Source organism: Chrysemys picta, chromosome 4 (genome assembly GCF_011386835.1).
Source record: "Chrysemys picta bellii isolate R12L10 chromosome 4, ASM1138683v2, whole genome shotgun sequence".
Lineage (NCBI taxonomy): Eukaryota > Metazoa > Chordata > Testudines > Emydidae > Chrysemys > Chrysemys picta.
Genome location: NC_088794.1, coordinates 109,373,200 through 109,397,629, shown reverse-complemented (window position 1 = coordinate 109,397,629; position 24,430 = coordinate 109,373,200). Strand labels below are relative to the sequence as shown.

At 42.2% G+C, this 24,430-nt stretch overlaps 1 protein-coding gene across 3 annotated transcripts in view; it reads right to left on the bottom strand.

Moving 5' to 3' along the window:
- PRORP (protein only RNase P catalytic subunit) overlaps positions 1-24,430 on the bottom strand; it is an 85,988-nt gene that overhangs the window by 4,506 nt on the left and 57,052 nt on the right. For all 3 annotated transcript variants that reach the window (XM_065593270.1, XM_065593272.1, XM_065593271.1), the window contains exon 6: positions 1,947-2,095. In XM_065593270.1, the coding sequence (XP_065449342.1) occupies positions 1,947-2,095 (149 nt within the window). The remainder of the gene's footprint in view (positions 1-1,946; positions 2,096-24,430) is intronic.

Genomic DNA, 24,430 nt, shown 5'->3' with positions numbered 1-24,430 from the left:
GGACTTAAATTCAGCATAGTGGATGAGGGAATCTTTGTGCCAGGGATGTGCCTTTTCCTGTTCCCATGAAAAACAACCCCATCTGGCCAAGTTATGAGCTTCTGAAAAATCTTAGCTAAATTCTCTGTAGATTCCATTTACACTTAGCTGCCAAACTCTAACAAGTCTCTACTGAGCATGTGTGAACTAAGATTTTTCAAAAACACTTCCCTTTCCAGAACCTGGAGTAGAACTCAAGGTTCCCTACTCTCAACATTCCTCTGCTGTCAAGAAACATTTGGCAAAATGTGCGTCTCATCCCCTTCTAGTACTGATCTACATAGAGCAGTGGTTTTCAACCTGTGGTCCGTGGACCCCTGGTGGTCCACAGACTATGTCTAAGATTTCCAAAGGGGTCCATACCGCCATTCGAAATTTTTTAGGGATCCGCAAATTAAAAAGGTTGAAAACCACTGACATATAGGATGACAATCTATACTATCAGTTAATCTGTTAGCTCAATTGGCAGAGGTCTACCTGTGGATCTAAAGGTTCCTACCTTGCTGATGATCCATATAGGTGTCAATATGCGTACATCTACACAGCGCTCAAACACCCACGGCTGGCCCAAGTCAACTGACTTGGGCTCACAGCGCTCGGACTGTGTGGCTGTAAAATTGCTGTGCAGACATTCAGGCTCAGGCTGGAGCCTGAGCTTTGGGACCCCATGAGGGGTGAGGGTCCCAGGGCCTGGGCTCAAACCTGGGCCGGAATATCTACAGAGCAATTTTTTGCCCCACAGCCCAAGCCAGCTGACCTGGGCCAGCTGCGGGTCTTTTATTTCAGTATAGACATACCTTAAGACTCTACTGTCGCAGCCCTATGCTCTGTCATGGCGTCCGGATGGCCAATTGTCGGTCAGAAGGTCACATCGGTGTCGTGTGCAGCACCTTGGGGCCGTGTGACCATTCTCGAACCTTCTGCCTGGTCAATTGTAGGTCACATTGGTATCGTGTGCTACAATTCCAGCGGGCAGTGTGCATAAGCCTAGTGTGCCGTGTGCAGTGCCTGTTACGTAGGGGGCACCAGCTTGGAGCCTGGTTGGTGTAGGAGCGGGGAACCAATTAGATGCTAGCACGTGCAAGGGTCTTCGAACAAAACTATGTCTCTGGTCTAAATCAGCAGGAGTGTCCGCGTGTTAGCTGAAAGGCCTGATCACCCTTTCAGCCAGGATCTCCTCCGGATTTAGCTAGCTCGTGTCGTGTAATTTCGGGTTCCATCTCATCATGTCCTTGGTGTCTGTACTGCTGGTCAGCTGCGCCTGGAGTGTGGCATGCAGGTATTAATTTTTGTAGATATTCTGTTGGTTATGCCCTTTTTTCTTTATTACTTGGTACCAAATCTCTTGTACAGTGTATAGAGGGCAAATTGTTACAGTTTATTCAGTTCTGTATGTTTGTTCTGGTTTTTGGTAAATAGTTGGTTGTAGATTCCTTGTTGTTAAATGTATATAGCTTGTTTTATATTACTGCTCTGGTGATATTTCTGGTTGGTTACTTGTTTGAATTTGTATTGTTGGTTGGTAAAAGTGCTTGTCCCCAGCCCAAGTTGTGATTTTTTCCCCATTAATAAACGGCCACCTGTTTTTGAATTGCAATCTGCCTCTGTCTCAATTTTTCCCCGTTCCACTTGATCCTCATTCCTGTATTGGTCTTAGACATCTACATTATTAGAGCTCTGTATTTTAGCACAATTTTTAATCTGTTTTCTCTGTCCATTTAGACTGTAAACTCCATGGAGCAAGGAATATGTTGTTCTCTTTTGCATGTATAGGGCTGAGCACTGTCAGTGCTTAATAATAAATAGTATTGTAGTAAGTCACAAAATTAGCTGGTTTAAGTAATTAAATATAAAAATGAATCTAGTTTTGACTGCCAGTAAATTGAGTCATCTTCATCAATACTTACACATTTTCAGCAAAGAAGAAGTCTGCTTTCTTCTGCATAGCAGCCACAATGTGCCTTTTCCAGCTATGAGATCCAGTCAGCATGTGTTTGCGGCCCAGCACGAGCAACCGCAGATTCTGCTGTGCCAGGTGGAAGACAACATCAAGTAGCTGCAGGAAACAAAAGCAAAAGCACAGACTGTTTTAGCTGTAAAAACAAGAATGACAGGAACTATATTTTCTTCTCTATGTCTTTAGTCAAGGGATTCCTATAATTTCCTGGACAGTCTCCCAGGAATCTTTCCTAGGGTCAGCAGTAGGTAGGAAACTCTCATTTTTAAGTATAAAAAAATTAACTAACCTGTTAAAAAGTGTCAATTATCAAACACATACACAGAAAGAAAAATGTACTGTTATTAACTGCTTTAAACTTTCGCAACATTCTTGTAATTAATACATGGGAATTGATGCAGAGCTCTCTGGACAGCTCAATAGGTAAGAGTCAAATGGAAGACTTGAATCACCTTGGGATTCTCACACTGGGAATGGTGTGGAGGTGAAGCCCTTGAGCTTAGTCAAGGAAGTGAAGAAGGCTTGATTGTTTAGCCTGTGCTGCTCCACTAGCACCACCTACTGTAGTGGTTGCAAAAGTATAATTGATCGGTACTACAGAGGAAGAGAGACTATAAAAGTATGACGTGGTTGATGAAAGCATCATTAAGACCAGTATCAACCAATGCATGAATCAATATTCCAGGGTGGTAAAAGTCACCACTATGTCAGAGTCTCCACTGAGGGACCATACACCAAAGGTGCAAGTTAGAACTGCACCTGTGCCATTCTAACTTGTGCTGGGGCCAGGTCACTGAGGATCAGGGAGCCACAATTGGCTCCCTGTGGCCTTCCCTCTCCATTGCACCCAGGCAGAGATCGGACAGGGTGGAGAACCTAACCCTCTAAGTACACTGAACACACATATGGATCGACTGCAAATAAATAGCATTACCATATTGCCCAAAAAAGGAGGAAAATTAGTTCCTGAGATTGCAGCACATTGCCTGGGGACTATACACACAAATGCTTTAGGAAAGAGAGCTCCCTAATTCTTTATTGCTATTGCCTCCATAGTCTGTTAGTATTTTTTCCTCTATCACTGCTGATTCCCTAGCCCTCTCCCCTGCCCCTCCTCCCCCTTGTTTCTTCTCCCATCCTCTCCTCCTCTTTGTGACTGTCTTCAACAGGCTCCTTTGCCATAGGAACAAGACAGGATTCACTTAGTAGCCATAGAAGTGGGAAAGGGAGCCAAAAATGTTTTATGGTTTATTGTCTGCTGGCTCTCCTAGCTGCTGCTGCTATAATACTGGAACGATGGGGGTGAAGGCTCTGTACACTGAGCCCTGGTCTAGACTACAAACTTATATCAGTATAACTGTGTTGGTACCCACACCCCTGAGTGATGCAGTTATACCAACCTAACTCCTGGTGTAGACAGTGCTATATTTATATTCTCCCATTGCCATAACTACCGCATCTCGGGGAGGTGAACTATCTGCGACATCGGGTGAAGCTCTCCCATTGGCATAGGTAGTGTCTTTACTAAGAGCTACAGTAGCACAGCTGCACTGATGCAGCTCTGTAAGTGCAGACAAGCCCAAATTTAAAGATGGGCCTAGGTGGTCTCGGTGCTGGAGCGGAGCAGTGGAGTTTACTAGTGACTGACAGAGTTGGCTGCCATTTGCAGGAAATCGTGCTAGACATCCAACATTTCTTTACATACATGGGGTCTACTTTCCTCTGCTTGAAAGAAATAGCTCATAATATGGCTAGACGATAACTAAACAATATGGTTTTAGCCTATAAAATGGCAGATAAAGTAAGTTGTCTGACAGGCTCTCTCTCTCTCTCTCTCTCTCTCTTTATTGCAAGGATAGGTTCCTGGGCTTATGGCTGACTTAGAACAATGATTCCTCAGCTCTCGTCCAACAAAGCCTGTTGCCAACTCTGTCCACATATCTATTCAGGGAACACCATCATAGGTCCTAATCACATCAGCCACACTATCAGAGGCTCGTTCACATGCACATCTACCGATGTGATATATGCCATCATGTGCCAGCAATGCCCCTCTGCCATGTACATTGGCCAAACCGGACAGTCTCTATGCAAAAGAATAAATGGACACAAATCAGACGTCAAGAATTACGACATTCAAAAACCAGTCAGAGAACACTTCAACCTCTCTGGTCACTCAATTACAGACCTAAAAGTCGCAATACTCCAACAAAAAAACTTCAAAAACAGACTCCAAAGAGAAACTGCAGAATTGGAATTAATTTGCAAACTGGACACCATTAAATCAGACTTGAATAAAGACTGGGAGTGGATGGGTCATTACACAAAGTAAAAACTATTTCCTCATGCTAATTTTCCCCCCTACTGTTACTCACTCCTTCTTGTCAACTGTTGGAAATGGGCAATCCTGATTTTCACTACAAAAGTTTTTTTTCTTCTGCTGATAACACTGCTCTACAGCCAAAATGCTTCTGAAATAAATGTAGTCAAACTTTACTAATACTGGGTCACTGAGAACGAAAATGATGCTTAAAATTGTTGATTGGCTCTAGTTTTCAAGATATGCTATTGGGTCAGTATATACGACCCTTGACTTGGGAATGGCGGAGGATAAGTGAGTTATAAAGGGAAGGGATCTCAATTTAAACCAGAAATGACTAAAATACATCTTTGACTGGATCTATGAATAAATTTATGACTGGGTTTGGACAGTACTTGCTTTTTAGGCAAAAAAATGAATGATGCAATCTAAAGCTGGTATTGTGTCATACACGATATGAATTGCATCATGTTATTCCTAGAAGTCATGGATGATGCAATCATAACGAAGCTTACATCACTCTGCTGAACAAATTGCCCTATAACAGCTCTAGAAATCATACAGTGTTGTGCTCTCTTATTTGTCAGTGTCTGATTTTGCAAAGGGATACATTTCTGTTTAGCCAAAGTGAGCAGAGATGCCTCGTACTTGTGTGAACAGTGCAGATAACTTCTGCTATGTTTGTGGTGAAGTGACTTTTGCATCACAAAAGCGCAGTATAACCACTATGGTTAAGAAGAGTTACGTAGCTTAGGTCGACTTACTGCAGTGTCTACACCGCGCTGCCTTGATGGGTAATGCTCTCCCATCGACTTACCTTACTCCTCTCGTTCCAGTGGAGTACTGGAGTTGACCGGCGAGCACTCTGCGGTCAATTTAGCGGGTCTTCACTAGAGACACTAAATCGACCCCTGCTGCATCGATCGCAGCAGCGTCTATCCTCAGTTAGTGTAGTCATGGCCTTAGAGACAGCACCGGAGTAGCTATCCTGATTGCTGAATTGAGGCCATATGTAGACTGGTCTTAGCACTGCCCCTTCTTTGGTGCCTCATTGTGATTACTGAAATCAGTTGAGGCACTCTTCCTGTCAGCAGGGGCGGCGAGTTGTATAGGCCTATGGTGCCCGTGCTCCACCAATATGAGAGCATGGGGGCCCAGCTCCACCAAAGTTCAGGGCTGGGTCTCTCCACCGGCAGCACAAACAGGGCTAAGGCGGCTTCCTGCCTGCCTGCTCTGCTTTCGGAAGTGACCAGTATGTCCCTGCGCCCCCTGGGGGGGAGCATGTCTCCACACGCTGCCGCCGCCCCAAGTTGCAGCCAATGGGAGCTGCAGGGGCGGTGCCTGTGGGCAGCAGCGCATGGAGACCCCTCCAGCCCCCGGCCTAGGAGCTTCTGCCAGAGGGGTGTGCGGGTCGCTTTCGGGAGCCCCAAGGTCAGCGCTGCACCCCTCACCCTCTCCCGCACACCAGCCCCCTGCCCCAGACCAGACTCTGCACCCTGCACCCAAACTCCCTCCCAGAGCTCGCCCCCTGCATCGCCTCCTGCACCCCAACCCCCTTCCCCAGCCTGCACCGTGCACCCTAACTCCCATGTACCTTTCCAGTCTAGCTTTCACATAATTATTGATGCTTCAGCCAGGAAGATCCAATAAGGATCAAAAGGGTGGGATTTTCCACTCTTTGAAGATTGTACATGTGTTTATATTTTAAAATTTTTAAATTTTGTACAGTGGCTAGATGCTGCAGTGGTGAGCATCAAATCTACAAATAACACAAGACCCTAGAGTCCAACAAATTAGTTTATCATAATCCCAAAATACTGCATCAAATCTTGGTCTTTCCTCATATAACGTCTCAACAAAGGCAGAGTAAGAACTTTGTGTGAGGTAAAGAGGTGGAATAAACTGAGAAAAAAGCTCAGGATTTGGGTTTTTTTCAAAGAGATATAAAAAAGTATGCCAAGTATTACTTTTACTATTAAGCAGGGAGACAAAAAACTGTAGCCACCCCTCTCCAGTACCAGATAAATGCCAACACCTTTGTAGTTTCATTTTGGGGTCAGAAACAAAGATGATCATCAATCAGTCAAGATGCTTCAGTTTACAGGGGAAACTCCAGGGAACAGGAGAAGATAAATGTGACCTACAAAGGGTTTTTTAAATGGTCTTTTGCTCCTCATGATGTATAAAGAAGACCTGAAAGTTGGGTGTTTGGGTTTAGGGATTTTTTTGGAGGGGAGGGATGGTGAAGGGGGTTGATGGAGAAAATTTTAAAAAATGATTTTTTCATTAAAGTCTGGTCTTGTTTTTTCAGGAAGCCTGTGTGAATGAGTAGAGAAAGTAGGATTATGACATCCCCTTGATACCAAGCAGGGTGAACCCTGGATAAGTACAAGGAGAATTTTTTTATTCAGACTGCAAAAGGGGTGGTCTGCACAAGTTAAAGTGGTGCAAACTCCTGTGTAGACACTTATTTCCCTTTGAATGCCTTTTCTGAGTTTAGTTGAACCTGTTTCTCATTGACCGAGGGCTGGTCTACAGACAAACTTACACCAAAATAACTAAATTTGTTGTAATTTGCACCTTTTGTTATTTTGGTGCAAGTTCTGTGTGAGAACACTCTGATTTCAGAGTAAAAGTAAATTTACTTTTAAATACTCTAAATTTACATGTGCAAGCTAAGCCAACATAACTTAGGTTTAAACTGTTATAAGTGTGTCTGATATAACTCAATCAGTTTAAAATTACACTTTTATTTAAACCAGTAGAGCAGGCCTAAATTTAAGTGAGAAAGGAATTGACTTATGCTAAATCAAAATAAGACACTTGTATTTCAAAATAAGAATGTCCATACATAAACTTTTGAAACAAAATATTAGAAGATGTTAATTAAAACCAGTTTAGGTTTGGGTGGCAGTTTGTGCGCGGACCAGCCTTAAGATTTGATAGTCTTAAGGCAAAAAACAAGCTGAGGGGGGAAATCAAACAACTCCACGCCCCAGCCTTTCAGTCATCTTGTACATTTAAAAAAAAAAAAAAGCAAAAAGAAAGCACAAGTCCATTTCCTTTTTCTCTTCAGGTCACTTTTAAGAATAAGCTAGTTATATCAACTATAGAATCGCTACGGTACCACTATCAAAAATGGAAAATTTGCTGTCTAGGATTACTCAGAAAATCTCTCTGCCATTCTCAGCCCACTGTGTGAGACTTTACCCAAAGTCAGACTTCATTTCCTGAAAGCCATTGCATGCAGTTAATTCTACCACGTGGAAATACTTTGAACACCATGTTTTATTAAAGCAATATAGTCTTGCCCTGAAGAATTCATTATTTTAAAAAAAGGTTTTTGTGCATAATTAAAAGGCTGTGTGAACTGATTAGTTAGGTGGGATTATGGTAAATAGGCATTTGAGTGGAAATGATGTAAATGGCAAAAAGAAGAGTCGTGTCTTCCTTTAAACTTTTGGCCTAAAATTTAAAAATTTCAAGTAGTATAAATCAGTACATTGGAGTAGCATTGACTTACAGCAGCTTAGGATCTGGCCCTACATGTTGTAACAATCAATTTTTAGAACACCACCAAAAATATTTCCATTAAGATTTTTAATTTCTGTGGAAACAATTTTAAGAAACCAAACATATTCTCTTTCAGTGTTTGCATTCCAAACATTGCAGCACCTGGCCTGTGCTCAGGGCCGGCTCCAAGCACCAGCCCACCAAGCATGTGCTTGGGGCAGCGCCTGGAGGGGGGCGGCGCGGCGTGGTGCTCCGGCCCGAGAGCAGGGCCGCGACTGGGTTCGCTGCCCTCCCCGCGGTGCTCCGGCCAGTCGGGGAGAGCGGGGCCCAGCCGGGTTCGCCGCCCTCCCCGCGGCGCTCCGGCCGGTCGGGGAGAGCGGGGCCCCGGCCGGGTTCGCCGCCCTCCCCCTGGCGCTCCGGCCGGTCGGGGAGAGCGGAGCCACGGCGGGCTCACCGCCCTCCCCCGGTGCTCTGGCCGCCGGGGAGAGTGGAGCCCTGGCCGGGCTCTCCGCCCTCCCCCCAGCACTCAGGCCGCCGGGGAGAGCGGAGCCCCAGTCGGGCTCTCCGCCCTCCTCTCGGCGCTCCATCAATTATCCCTTTACAGTTGAGATATGCAAAAAATAAACAACATAAATAGTGAGAAAATATTATTGAACTTTAAAATTATTTCAGCTCTAATGTGTTATTAGGAACATAGATAAGGAAATTTGTTATTTAAAAATATATATAATTTGACAGGTTTCAGAGTGGTAGCCATGTTAGTCTGTATCCGCAAAAGGAACGATGAGTACTTGTGGCACCTTAGAGACTAACAAATTTATTTGAGCATAAACTTTTGTGTGCTAAAACCCACTTCATCGGATGCATGCAAACGAAAATACAGTAGGAAGGTATATATACACAGAACATGAAAAAATGGGTGTTGCCATACCAACTATAACGAGAGTGATTAATTAAGGTGGGCTATTACACTGGTCTACAATTTTTGAGAAGTTGTCTGCTTCAGAGATAAAATGTGCTATTTATTATGTATTTTGATGTGCTGAATTCAAATATGACAATTAAAACAACTGATTGGGTACTCTTTCTAAGATATTTAAGTTTTTACATTTTAGGTCTATGTATATTCTGTAGATAGTAGAGTTTTAATCATAAATTGTAAACCTAGGTCTTTTCATGTGTTTATGGTTGCTTTACATGATAATATTTACCTGTCCTTTTTATGTAACACTTTAAAAATCAGCAAAAGGGTTATATAAATAAAATTTATTATGAAACAAAAGGCAAAAAACAATTATGTACACAGTTTAGTCCTATTCAGTGTCTACTCGGCACTTCTTGGCTTGTCTCTGGTATTCATTAAATGGAGCATCTCTTGTCACTGTCCAGCAATAGTCTGCAAGCATTGATGGGCTCCATTTGACCTGACAGCGTTTCTCCATTGTTGCAATGTCCTGGTGAAATCGCCGTGCTCGTCACTCACTGCTTTGCAGTTCTGTGGAAAAAAATCTAGATGAGAGTGCAAAAAATGTATCTTTAGTGACATGTTGCAACCAAGGCTTTTGTATGCCTTGAGGAGGTTTTCCACCAACAACCTGTAGTTGTCTGCCTTGTTGTTTCCGAGAAAATTTATTGCCACCAACTGGAAGGCTTTCCATGCCGTCTTTTCCTTGCCACGCAGTGCATAGTCAAAGACATCATCTCGAAGAAGTTTACGAATCTGAGGACCAACAAAGACACCTTCCTTTATCTTAGCTTCACTTAACCTTGGAAATTTTCCACAGAGGTACTTGAAAGCTGCTTGTGTTTTGTCAATGGCCTTGACAAAGTTCTTCATCAGACCCAGCTTGATGTGTAAGGGTGGTAACAAAATCTTCCTTGATTCAACAAGTGATGGATGCTGAACACTTTTCCTCCCAGGCTCCAATGACTGTCGGAGTGGCCAATCTTTCTTGATGTAGTGGGAATCTCTTGCACAACTATCCCATTCGCAGAGAAAACAGCAGTACTTTGTGTATCCAGACTGCAGACCAAGCAAGAGAGCAACAACCTTAGGTCGAGTAGCATAACTTAGGTCGACATACCCCGGTAGTATAGACAAGGCCTTAGTGTGTCAGCATTTGCAATGATGGAATGTATTGGGGTTTGCTCATGCTTGAAGTAGGAGTAAAACTTGATAAACTCAATCAGCAAACCCTTCCAAGTCCATGTTTACACTTAGGGGTCAGCAATGGCCAAAGACTGCTGAATTGGGGCAACACCCGAATGTATACAAGGCTTAGGGAAGCTAGATCCCTGCCCTTAAGTGTTTAAAAATCATAAAGAACATGACTAGATTGTAAATGCTAGTCATTTGGACTTTCTGCTCCCACAGAACACAGCTCATATCTTAGTGGCACCAGTGATTCTGTACTTTAAAGTGGAAGTTACTTCCGCTGAATAAGGAAAACAAAGTTAAAGTGTTTGGGGAAACATTTTGGAGGTGTGAGTATTAAATTGCTTCAGTTTTGCAATGGAAAAACTAACAGTTAACTAAAATATGAAGAAAATTAAGTGGAACTACCATAAGAAGAGTGATTAAAAATCCTTCATTCACAATAGCACCCCGCTTCACATTCCATTAAAATTAACTTTTATTCATACAAACTAAAATGTTGCCTGAACCCTAGAATAATGCATTTTTGCTATTCGAAAAAACATGATTCCTCCTGAACACTCCTGTTCTTGATGCTACTTTACTAAAGGGTACTTTGTGTCTAATTTTAGACTTGGACATTTATTTCTGGTGGTCTATACATAGTCACATCACTTGTGCTGGGGGATTTCCTAACTGAGTATACTCCCACGCCTGACTGTTTCTCAAGAAAGGAAGACATCAGACACACCATCAAACTACTTTTAGTCATAAAGAAAACAGATTATAGCACAAGTAACAAGGAAAGAGCAGCAGAAGTCCCTTGCCTAAAAAGGCACGAATAAACCCTTTCTTGATCTGTCAAATAATTCAAAGTTATCTAAAATATAGTAAAGTTACCTAATTACTCTTCCATGTAACTGCATAATGCAAATATGCTTCCTGTAATAAGATTCCATGCAGCAGAATTTGTATGAAGGTTGCCACATCACTTAAGTGTCAAATATCAGCTATGCAGCTGGATAATCTGTTCAGCAGGAAGTCTTTGGAAGACAATTGAAAAAAATGGCACAAATACACACGCCACTTGAGAATTCTCATAATCAACTCCTCTCCATCTACAACATTTCATGTTAACTTGAGCTTGACAGCCTTACTGACCTCAGTGAGGACCAGTGAGTGCCTTTGACATGTTATTCAATCAAATCTAGGATTCCACCTCCAGCAGCGAACAGAAACTGATGCTTCAGAGAAAGGTGAAAGCACCCTGTAATTCAGCCAACTAATTGTGCATTGCCATGGAGAAAAAATACTTCCTAACATTTACAGGCAATTAATTTATTCCCTGAAAATTTAGGATTGCTTTCCCTTCATCATCTTAGCTTGCATTATTACACGTGTTATCCAGTCTCAACAAATCCTACTAAATTACCTGTCTGAATGTATTTCTGTGTTACTCAATCCCACATGAAGGACAAGCTGTATAAAAAGTTTCCTTATTTTTTAAAATATGTGCTGCCCTCTAGTTTCATTGAGCATCCTTTGTTCTCATATTGAGAACATGGTAAGAAGGAGGAACCAGTTAGTTCTCATTCTACCCTACATTAATTTGTAGGTCTCATTCTAGTACTTATTACCCTTCCCCTAGTTGAATGGAATCTCTTGTTGGTCTTCAGGTGTACGGCTTCTGATGGCACAAACAATGATTGTTGTTAATCTGCACCATGCCTCTTAACCAGTTTGCTTGCCCTTTGCTGAACATATGCAATCTCTGCTTCTTGAAGGGAGGTGATTAAAATTAATAAAACAATGATAGCTTACACAAATATATCATACCATTCATTTGAGGATCTCAGTGCATATTACAAATTTTTAATAATAAAGTCACACAACATCCCTGAGAAATAGATATTATAATCTCCATTTTGCAGATGATGAAAATGAGGCAAGAAGAGGTTAAAGAGAGTTGTCCATGTTCACACAGCAAGTCACTGGTAGCGCAAAGAACTCAAAACCACAGACACATGCTCTGCCAGCACATGAACAAAGTTCTTAAGGAACAGACACACAGCTGTTTTATCCCTGTCATAATTTAATTCATTCTTACTTTCTATTCCCTTTTACATATTTCAAAGCAACATTATTCCTTTCCAAGTGCTGCCGTGCACTGGGCAGACATTTTCACTCAGCTATTTATGAAGATTTCTGGATTTTATCTCTGACAGGATCCTGCTAGTTCAGAGCCTATCATATTAAAAGTTTCTTCCCTGTATGCATTTGTTCTCATGTATGAAAATTACATTTAAATTTGCCATTACCCAATCCCTGAGTTTAATTAGAGCCTTCTTGAATTTCTCCTTAACTTTAGCATTTTCTAATAATGTAAACAATTTGGAGTTCAAAATATTTTGCTAAATTAGGCTTGGATGAGCTCTGTGTAAGTTCAGCTCTGTGCCTGCCTGGAGCCCTACTAAAACCACAGGAATCTCTGCCTCCACAGAGGTCACTGCAGTATCTGGGTCCAACTGTTCACTTAGTCTTCCAAACAGTAAATAAATATGTCAAGGCTGCTCCCAATTCTGATCTCTGATCACAGAGTAACAGACTTTAAGGTCAGAAGGGACCATTATGATCGTCTAGTCCGACCTCCTGCACAATGCAGGCCACAGAATCTTACCCACCCACCCCTCTAATAAACCCGCAACTTATATCTGAGCTATTGAAGTCCTCAAATCATGGTTTAAAGAGATCAAGGTGCAGAGAATCCTCCAGCAAGTGACCCGTGCCTCACACTGCAGAGGAAGGCAAAACCCCCCCAGGGCCTCTGCCAATCTGCCCTGGAGGAAAATTCCTTCCCGACCCCAAATATGGCGATCAGCTAAACCCTGAGCATGTGGGCAAGACTCACTAGCCAGACACCCAGGAAAGAATTCTCTGTAGTAACTCAGATCCCACCCATCTAACATCCCATCACACGCCATTGGGCATATTTACCGCTAATAGCACTGCTCTACAGCCAAAATGCTTCTCAAATAAATGTAGTCAAACTTTACTAATTCTGGGTCACTGAGAATGAAAATGATGCTTAAAATTGTTGATTGGCTCTAGTTTTCAAGATATGCTATTGGGTCAGTATATACAACCCTTGACTTGGGAATGACGTAGGATAAGTGAGTTATAAAGGGAAGGGATCTCAATTTAAACCAGGAATGACTAAAATACATCTTTGACTGGATCTATGAATAAATCTATGACTGGGTTTGGACAGTACTTGCTTTTTAGGCAAAAACAATGAATGATGCAATCTGAAGCTGGTATTGCGTCATACAAGATATGAATTGCATCATGTTATTCCTAGAAGTCATGGATGATGCTTACATCACTCTGCTGAACAAATTGCCCTATATCAGCTCTAGAAATCATACAGTGTCGTGCTCTCTTATTTCTCAGTGTTTGATTTTGCAAAGGGACACGTTTCTGTTTAGCCAAAGTGAGCAGAGATGCCTCGTACTTGTGTGAACAGTGCAGATAACTTCTGCTATGTTTGTGGTGAAGTGACTTTTGCATCACAAAAGCGCAGTATAACCACTATGGTTAAGAAAGCCTATCACCTTTATTTTGGCTGCAAAATTGGAGATCAGGACAAGAGGTGGGCCCCACACATATGCTGCAACACTTGTGCAACAAATCTTCGCCAGTGGTTGAACAGGAAAAGGAAATCTATGCCTTTTGCAGTGCCAATGATTTGGAGAGAACCAACAGATCATACCAGCAATTGTTACTTCTGCATGGTGCTTCCAGTTGGGAAAGGTGTGTTAAAGAAGAAAAAGTGGACGGTGCATTATCCAAACATTCCATCAGCTAAACGCCCAGTACCCCACGGAGAAGGACTGCCGGTTCCTGATGCACCAGAATCATTCTCACTTGAGTCAGACGAGGAAGAGGAAGAGAATGAAACTTCTGGTCCTGTACCATCAATGTCACAGGGCCCACATTTTCTCCCATCCTCCTCCTCTGAACCACACCTCATAACACAAGATGAACTGAATGACCTTGTCAGGGATTTGGAACTACCCAAGAGTAAGGCAGAGCCTTTGGGCTCCAGACTACAGCAGTGGAATCTCCTGGCAGGTGATGTTAGGGTTTCCATGTTCCGTGACCGTCAAAAGGATCTTGTCCCATTCTTCTTCATGGAAGGTGATCTTGTAGCCTGCAACAACATCAATGGTGTGATGGCAGCCCTCAACATCGTTCACGATCCAGATGAGTGGCGACTGTTCATTGATTCATTGAAGACGAGTCTTAAAGCTGTTTTACTGCATAATGGCAATGTTTTGCCATCAATTCCAGTTGGTCATGCAGTCCATATGAAGGAAACCTATGACAACATGAAACAACTTTTGAGGTGCATAAACTATGACCAACATCAGTGGCAGCTTTGTGGCAATTTGAAGGTTGTTGCTCTCTTGCTTGGTCTGCAGACTGGATACACAAAGTACTGCTGTTTTCTCTGCGAATGGGATAGTCGTGCAAGAGATTCCCACTACATCAAGAAAGATTGGCCACTCCGACAGTCATTGGGGCCTGGGAGGAAAAGTGTTCAGCATCCACCACTTGTTGAATCAAGGAAGATTTTGTTACCACCCTTATACATCAAGCTGGGTCTGATGAAGAACTTTGTCAAGGCCATTGACAAAACACAAGGAGCTTTCAAGTACCTCCGTGGAAAATTTCCAAGGTTAAGTGAAGCTAAGATAAAGGAAGGTGTCTTTGTTGGTCCTCAGATTTGTGAACTTCTTCGAGATGATGCATTTGACCATGCACTGTGTAGCAAGGAAAAGACGGCATGGAAAGCCTTCCAGTTAGTGGCAATACATTTTCTCGGAAACAAGGCAGACAACTTCAGGTTGTTGGTGGAAAACCTCCTCAAGGCATACAAAAACTTGGTTGCAACATGTCACTAAAGATACACTTTTTGCACTCTCATCTAGATTTTTTTCCACTGAACTGCGGAGCAGTGAGCAACAAGCACGGCGAGCAATTTCACCAGGACATTGCAACAGTGGAGAAACGCTATCAGGGCAAATGGAGCCCATCAATGCTTGCAGACTATTTCTGGACAGTGACAAGAGATGCTCCATTTAATGAACACCAGAGACAAGCCAAGAAGCGCCGAATAGACACTGAATAGGACTAAACTATGTACATAACTGTTTTTTGCCTTTTGTTTCATAATACATTTTATTTATATAACCCTTTTGCTGATTTTTAAAGTGTTTACATAAACAGGACAGGTGAAATATTATCATGTAAAGCAACCATAAACCCACGAAAAGACCTAGGTTTACAATTTATGATTAAAACTCTACTATCTACAGAATATACATAGACCTAAAATTTAAAAACTTAAATATCTTAGAAAGAGTAGCCAATCAGTTGTTTTAATTGTCATATTTGAATTCAGCACATCAAAATACATAATAAATAGCACATTTTATCTCTGAAGCAGACGACTTCTCAAAAATTGTAGACCAGTGTAGTCAAAGATCAATTAATTGCCAAAATTAGGCTATCCCATCATACCATCCCCTCCGTAAATTTAACAAGCTTAGTCTTGAAGCCAGATATGTCGTTTGCACCCACTGCTCCCCTTGGAAGCTGTTCCAGAACTTCACTCCTCTGATGGTTAGAAACCTTTGTCTAATTTCAAGTCTAAACTTCCTGATGGCCAGTTTATATCCATTTGTTCTTGTGTCCACATTGGAACTGAGCTTAAATAATTCCTCTCCCTCCCTGGTATTTATCCCTCTGATATATTTACAGATAGCAATCATATCTCCCCTCAGCCTTCTTTTGATTAGGCTAAACAAGCCAAGCTCTTTGAGTCTCCTTTCATAAGACAGGTTTTCCATACCTCGGATCATCCTAATAGCACTTCTCTGTACCTGTTCCAGTTTGAATTCATCTTTCTTAAACATGGAAGACCAGAACTGCACACTGTATTCCAGATGAGGTCTCACCAGTGCCTTGTATAACGGTATTAACACTTCCCTGTCTCTACTGGAAATACCTTGCCTAATGCATCCCAAGACCGCATTAGCGTTTTTCACGGCCATATCACATTGGCGGCTCATAGACATCCTCTGATTAACCAATACTCCGAGGTCCTTCTCCTCCTCTGTTACTTCCAACTGATGTGTCCCTAGCTTATAACAAAAATTCTTGTTATTAATCCCTAAATTCATGACCTTACACTTTTCGCTATTAAATTTCATCCTATTACTATTACTCCAGTTTACAATGTCATCCAGATCTTCCTATATGATATCCCTGTCCTTCTCTGTATTGCCACTATTAAGTTCTTTCTCTAGGAGAAGCAGGATTGCACACATGCATTTATTCAATGTGCATTGCTCCAGATAACATATCAGGATACAGAGTTAGAGCTACTGAAAATGAGCAGAAAACAGCATACAGGATTCTGGTTCATGTATGCAGTCATTGTTTCCCTCGAGTGGCCGACTCCCAATGAAAACAGCAGCCTACAATTTACCCACAAGTAAAAGAGCTCTTCTATGGTTCAAGTGGTAGAGGCCTCGGTTTTTGGTGGAGAGGTCCTAGATTCTGACAGCTGCAGTATTTATAGTTTTGCAGCCAGGGTTAATTACATATGCCAAAAAAACAAAAAACAAAAAACCCCAAATCCATGATTTATAAATCTTTATAAAACATTTTTTCTAAACCAGATCTGTTCAAACATATCAAAGGCATTTATCATCTTTGAGGATATAGTCCAGGAGAAGTTGACAAATAAAAAGGTGAGGGGGAACTGAGTTTTCTGAGCATAAATAATACATCTGCAAAAAGCTGAAATGGTCATTTAACCTTTAAAAATATTGCAATACAATTTTTATATTTCTAAGTCACTTTTCTGTTGAGAACAAGTATGAACAATTTCAGGGCAAAAGGTATTTTTTCATATATTATAAGTGCCTGAAAATAAGGTCTTAGAAGGGTAGTGTAGTCATAACTCTGGACACTTTAACAAGGGATCAAATGTAACAGTGAAGTCAGTGGGAGCAGAGTGTGTTCAGCACATTTAAGGATGAGACCCTAATTCATTAAGCCTCACAACACCCCTATGGAGGAAGTAAATAACCATCTCCCCATTTTACAGAGGTTTATAATGAGACAGAGAAGTTGGATGACTCATACCATGAGTTAGCGGAATAGGGGTGACAGAATCCATAAATCCTGACTTTCAATCATCTGCTCTTATCACTACATCACACACTGTACAGTGTGTCATATTTTCAAAGGTCAGGCTCTTTGTATAAAAATCTTCCTCCTCTGGACATTATTGGGAACGCTTGTCAGGTGGGAATTCCCTACATACTTCTCCAGGAAAACATGATGTGTAATGACTCAGCCAAACGTGGCTCACCTGTTCGATAGGTGTAGCTCAAAGAAATAAATCACCACAAAGCGAAGACAGCGTTGCTATTAACAATTCACGTCAGATGGCTTCTAAACATTCTGGCAGGCCTTAGTAATTTTGGCATACAAAAGCAGAAACAAATCCCTTCAGATATTCTGACCATGGCTAACAGACGATAACTTGTGTGTTGTCATAGGGCAGTGGTACAAGCCTGCCCAATGCTACTGTTGTGGAAATCGATAAAAAAGATTGCTGCAGTGATCCCAGCCATTGGTGGCATTACTGAGGCCTGACCTATGCTACAAAGTTAGGTTGACGTAAGTCACCTTGCGTCGATCTGTTTGTGTGTGTGTTTACACTTAAAGTTGTCTCTGGCTGATGTAAACGACCTGTTATGTGACAGAGTAAAACCACCTCTCTGAATGGCACAGAGCCATGGTCGATATAGTGTGAGTGTGGACGTTGCATGACCTGTGTTGACCCTAACAGCTTAACCCTTAACTCTCCAGCAGCTGTTCCGTAATGCCCAGCATTCCCTGTGATAGTGACCACTCTGGTCACAATTGTCTGTTTACTGCTCAGGGGTCACAGAGACCAGAGGCACACCCCTCTTTAAAGCCTTCCATGTGTTTTTGAAATGCCTCTTCCCGATTGCCCAATTTTATGAGCATGCCTACCAGCTCATCCTTGTTGTGTATAAATCACAATTGCCCAACTGACTATGTTGCCTCCATGCACACAGAGAAGTAATAGACATAATCCTGCCTGGAGTAAACAGGAAGTATTGGATCTCCTGGGCCTGTGGGGAGAAGAGGCTGTGCAGGCACAGCTCTGGATAAGCTCATCCATGAGCAGATTGCACTGGGGATGCAGGCAAAGGGCATGACAGGGATCAGCAGCAGTGCCGCATGACAGTAAAGGAACTTTGCCAGGGATACCACAAGGCAAGAGTGCGCAACAATAGATCTGGTGCTGTACTGCAGACCTCGCACTTCTACAACAAGCTGCATGTCATACTTGGTGGAGACCCAACCAGCACCCCACAGGTCACTGTGGATACATTGGAGGAGCCCAAGACAGAGACCCTTGCTGTGAACTACGAGGAAGAGGAGAAGGAAGATGCAGCAGAGGACTCCAGCCATGCCATGACCTGTTTGAGACTCCTTCAGAATCTAGCCTGTCCCACCAGGCGAGTGTGGTTGAGCCTGATGAAGAGGAAGAAACTCAAATAAATGTGTGCATACGTTTTTCCTTATGTTTAAATTTAAAGATGGTACCTGATCCATTCCCAAGTTAACAAGGCCAGAGTATCAACTTTTCATTGTTTTACTCATATGAGAAGAGGTAGTGGTACAAGAAACAGAGGCAGAGTTGGCATCTGCTTTTCATTTCCCTGTTAGTGTTAGGTGGGGGGCCAGGTGGAGCACTTTGTTTATGTGCATAGGGATGCCCCTTTTATCCTCCAGAGAGATCTCGATGAAACTTTCATGGAGATACTTTGCAATCCTCTCCCAAAAGTTTCTATGGCTGGCTGCCTTATTTCTGTCTCCACGGTAGGACAGTTTCCCACACCACTCTGTGATGTGTTTGACTGGCACCATTGTAGTAAAGTGGCTAGTGGCATATAGGCCTGGGCAGCTTCTGGATGTCAGTAGCAGCTGTATTCTCTGTGCTTTTGTCACCCTCAGGAGTGAGAATATCAGCTAAAATCACCACTGCCTGGTGAAAACAATGCTAACATTCAGTGTCATTGCCTTATATTCATACCTATGGAACAGGGATCAAAATTTCACAGCTTCATACAACAGAAAATCCTCCTCCACTTGCTCCTGGCCGGCCATACTCACCAGGGCTGGGGCTGGAGAACAATACTGTGCAGAGGCACTCCAAAACTGAAGTGTCAATAAGCATTTCTTGTTAAAAAGTGTTTATGGGAATAAGGGAAGGGAGTTTTGAAACTTATCTTTCCCTTTCCGTTGTGACTGTAAATCCAGTGGCACACCTGTCTGGTTTTAGCAGCTTCTGGCAGGCTGCCTGCAGGGGTGCCCCCTTCATGCTCAGAGAACGCCTGACCCTGATGAAGATGAGAAAGAAGAGGACGAGAGAGGCCATATTCTGAGAAATCCTCCAAACTACTGCTGAATCAGACTGAACAAAGGACTCGGAGAACCTCCCCAATAGGACCAAAAGGATGCAGAAGGAAAAAAGAGGGCAGAAGAAAGGCCCAGGAGTCCCAGCAGGACAAGGAGTAGGAAATGCACCAGGACATAATGGAGTCTTCTTAGGCAGCAAACCCAAATGGTGCAGACCCTTGCTGACCTACAGGTCTAAAAATTCCAGACTCTTCACCCTTTGCAGTTCTTGAAGAACTCCATGGTCACTGCTTATTACACATACCACGTGACACCACAGGGCATCCTTACACCTACTACTCCACGCAGGGGGACAGAGAGGAAAACCACAGTTGATGTATGTGTAGCCACAACTGACTACATTTATTTACTCGTGTGGTCACATATTTATTTCCTTTTTAATTCTAAAATTTTCACCTTGTTAACTTACGTTTAAAATGTGTTTAACATTGCCTGTGTGGTTTTTTGTGTGTTGATCTTCTGCACTGTTTTCCCACTCAGTGAAGTTCTATTTTTGGAGAATCAAATTATCTTTTCGAGTTCACAACAAATATTGTAGAATGCACAACAGTAGTGAAAGCAAACAGTACTTTAAATGCACACCAAGCATCACAGAATACATAGCTTTAGGAAAACAGCCAGCCCTGTTTATAAATGTACCGGAAGCACACACAGTTTTTAGTGGCACGCAAAGCGCCAAGCTCAGAGAACACTCCAGCCACTCTACTGCAACTGACAGTAAAGTGCTCTTTCAAAGCCTCCCTCAACCGCATCGCTCCACGTTGGGTTCTTGTAATGTCCCTTGTGTCTGGATGGTCAAACTCGGCAGACAGCCGCTCCACGCCTCCACCTCCACCCTGGCATCAGCTTTTCCCCTTTTGCCTCACAGATATTATGCAGGACAGCTATTATTATAGGCAGCTATAACCACTGGAATGTTTTTCTCAGTGAGACCCAATCTAGTGAGTAAACAATGCCAGCGTCCCTTCAATATATCAAAAGTACATTCAACTGTCATTCGGTACCTACTGAGCTAGCAGCTGAATTTTTCCTTTGTGCTGTCAAGGTGTACGGCTTCACGAGGCAGGGAGCAAAGAATAGGCTGGGTCCCTCAGACTCACTACTGACATTTCAGCATCACCAATGGTAGTTTGCTGGATGTGAAAGAAAGTCCCTGCTTGCAGCTTTCTGAACAGTCTGTGTTCTAAAAGATGCGAATGTGATAGGTTGTAACAACCCCGCACTGGGCCAACGGGGGGCGGGGGGGGGGGGCAAAAATGTCCCAAAAGGCATTGTGCCAAATGGTGGCATGTGGCATACTGATAGATCTACCCATGGTGCATCACACTTGACATTGATACAAACACTCATAGATTTGCACATTTTATTTTATTTTGCTTGGTGACTTACTTTGTTCTGTCTGTTACTACTTGGAACCACTTAAATCCTACTTTCTGTATTTAATAAAATCACTTTTTACATATGCAGCACAAATAGGACTGCAACCGTGATAGAACCCTATTAAAGGGAGTCATTACGAGTAAAGTGTTTGCTTTAACTTTGAACTTTGTATCAGAATTTTAAGCATTATGTAAAGGTGTTTAGTTTTCATCTCTTTCACCCACTGTTAAGGCTAGGCTCTGTTATATTACCCACCCATTTTCCATCACCCTTTTTATTTTATTGATTTCATTAGGAATGCTTATGAAAATAACAAAACTTTAGAGACCCTTGTGTGGCCAACATAAATAGCAAATCGTAGGTGCCACTCAATCACAGATTGTGATTTTAGTATTGGAATGATTTCCAGACTTTTTGGCACAGGATGAAAATGATCAAGTCATCCTTGCCTTTTGGTAAATCTGTAATCTCAAGAACTTTGGGGGACTTTTTTTTTCTTTTTAATGTTTATTAGGGTTGGTGTCATGCTGCTCTGACTTCCTTACGCCAATTTGGATGGGGAAGAGAAGAAGGCCAGGGGATGGGCTTTGATTAATCTATTTTCAATAGAAGAATCAATCCTAATTCATATTTAAAGGGAGAACTGGAATGGATTAAAAAATGTTGTGTTAAACCTACATATCAGTGCTGAATGAACCCACTGTCTAGGCTTAATTCAGGAATAGGTTTTAACTTCGTTTGGGGGGGGGAAAGTATTTTTGCCTGCATGAAAATTAACTGCGCTTCCAAGTTTGCTAAAAACATCCTGAGTGCATCATTACAAAGATGGAAAATACTGTGCATAGACAGCACAGTGATGGGTGCACTGTATGGAGAAAGAAATAAAATCAGTACTTGTATAAAACTTCCAATATTAATGAGGTCACAGAACAATGCATTCTGAGCCACCTTTTGACACTCTGGAAATGCAGCAGACTTTTGTGGTGAGGGGATTACTTTTTCAATGAAAGGTAAAACTGAACACTTATTTCTGTGCTAACTGCCTCTATCACGCTGCAAACTGTGCAGTAGGAGCATTTATCACAGAAGTCTAAGATTAGCTCAAAATTCATCAAACCTCTGCAGTTCACCTTTAAAGGCCTGATCCTGTTTTCACTGAATGTAATTAAAATTTTCCCATTGACTTCAATTGAAAGTAAAACCTGCTCGCCATGTTCCTGAAACAGTGCTGAATACAGTTTGTCCTGATCTATGCCTGCAGTTCAGCTATGTTCTGTAGAGGTCAGCTGCACCTGTTGCCAACACTTATTGACAACAACAGGTACATTTTCCCAGCATAGACAAACCTAGAGAGCTACCTCAGCCCACCTTACTTTGTCAACTAACTCTGGCTGCACCTTCCTTATCTCTCATCAGAAACCTCTATCTAGCTATCTTAGGTTTTAGAACTGCCCCCCATCACTGTAGCATCGGAGAGCCTTCCATGTAAAATCAACAGCAATAGCAAAGTCCCTAGTGATTTTATGGACTCTCTGGCACTGCTCCCTTTTTGGGATAAAACTGCTTATTGTAGGGTTTTTTATTTTTTATTTTGTTATTAATTTACTAATAATTGTATTATTAGCTAAAAAAAAAAAAAAGGAATCACATCCAAAAGAAGCTTCAGGTTTGCAATTATTTTTGCTACAAGTGAAGACAATTCATGCTAAATTAGACACCAAACTCAAGTTTCTATCAAGCTGGCACTGTAGTCTTTCGTAACACACAGCTTGCGCTCCTCTGGTTTGAAGGGTTCTACTGAATGCCTTTCCTTTGATCCTTCCTATTCAGGGTATTTAGCATATAATTCAAATGTGTACAGAGTTCTTGTAATTGGAATTTTTGGGAAACAGTAGCAATATTAGAATACAACACTGACCAATATACTTCTACCCTTCCACCTTCTCTATGAGTTGACTTAAGCTATGAGACAGCAGGAGTGAGTTTCCCATATGTGATGTATGAAGGTCAGGAACTATCTAACCAAAAAACCATAACTATCCTTCTCCCAGAAAGAGATATTCTTTTAGAAAATTAGACATTTAAAAAAGCAAATATTTAATCTAAGCATTTGTTATATTATTATTATTTACAGTACCCAAAAGCATGCTAGGCTTTCAGAATATTACAACAGTTCAAGCAACATATGACTAAAGAACATTATTTAGTTGCACAACTCCTGTGAATAGTCTTTCTGAAATCTCAGCTGCAGTCAAACACATTCCTCAATACACAAAAAAATGTACTGTAAATTCTTTGAGATGTGATCCCTATCTGTATTCCACAGGTGGGTACGCATGCACACAATGCGCCCGAGTCTGGAAATTCTTCAAAGCAGTGTCCATTGGCCCACACATGCGTCATAGATCTCCTTGGGCTCCTGACCAAGGATATAAGAATCAGTGAGAGTCGATATCTCTCTAGTTCCTCTTCTTACGACAATCTCACAGGATCCAAAGCAGAGGGGATAGAAGGTGGGTAGTAGAATACAGATAGGTACCACACATCTCAAAGAACTTACAGTTACAATAAGTAACCTCCATTTCTTCTTTGAGTGATGGTCCCTATGTGTATTCCACATGTAGATTATTGGCAAGAGTACTCCGATTGGCGATAGGTGTGAGGAAGCTTGTAGAAAAGGTGTCTGAATGCTGCAGAACCCACCGCTGCATCCGCAGCCGAGGCATGAACTTAAGCATAGTGTGTCATGAAGATCTGGATAGAACTCCAGGTCGCCGCCTTACAGATGACGTGCACTGGAATGTCATATAGAGATGCTGTGGAGGCAGCCTTTGCTCATGTGTAGTGAACTGTGACTCTCCCAGGAGAAGGGATTTTTGCTACCTTGTAGCACTCAAGGATGCATCCTGAGACCCATTTAGAAATCCTCTGGGAGGATATGGCTTGACCATGAGATCTCTTCGTTGTAGCAATCAAAAGTCTCAGTGATTTTCTAATGGGTTTGGTTCTCAGAAGATAGAATGTCAAGGCACACTGGACATTGAGGAAGTGAAGTCTCTTGTCTTCAGTGGAAGCGTGGTGTTCCAGGAAGAATACAGGTAAATGTATACTTTGATTGATGTGAAACTCAGAAACAATCCTGGGGAGAAACTTGGGGTGTAATCAGAGAGAAACCTTTTCTTTGTGAAAAACTGTATAAGGAGGGTCTGCCATGATGGCTCCAAATTCGCTGACCCTCCTGGCTACATGATAGCCATTAAGAATGCCACCTTCACGAACAGGTGGGTCATGGAACATGTCGCCATGGGTTCAAAAGGCTGACCTGTGAGGTTCGACAGGAGATGATTAAGGCTCCATTGAGATGTAGGTTTGATCGCTGGTGGGAAGATCCTGATTAGGCCTTTCATAAACAGTACTGTAGCTGGATGAATAAAAATGGAATGTTCTTCTACCAGAAGGAAGAAGGCACTAATCGCTGCTAGGTGTATTTGCAACA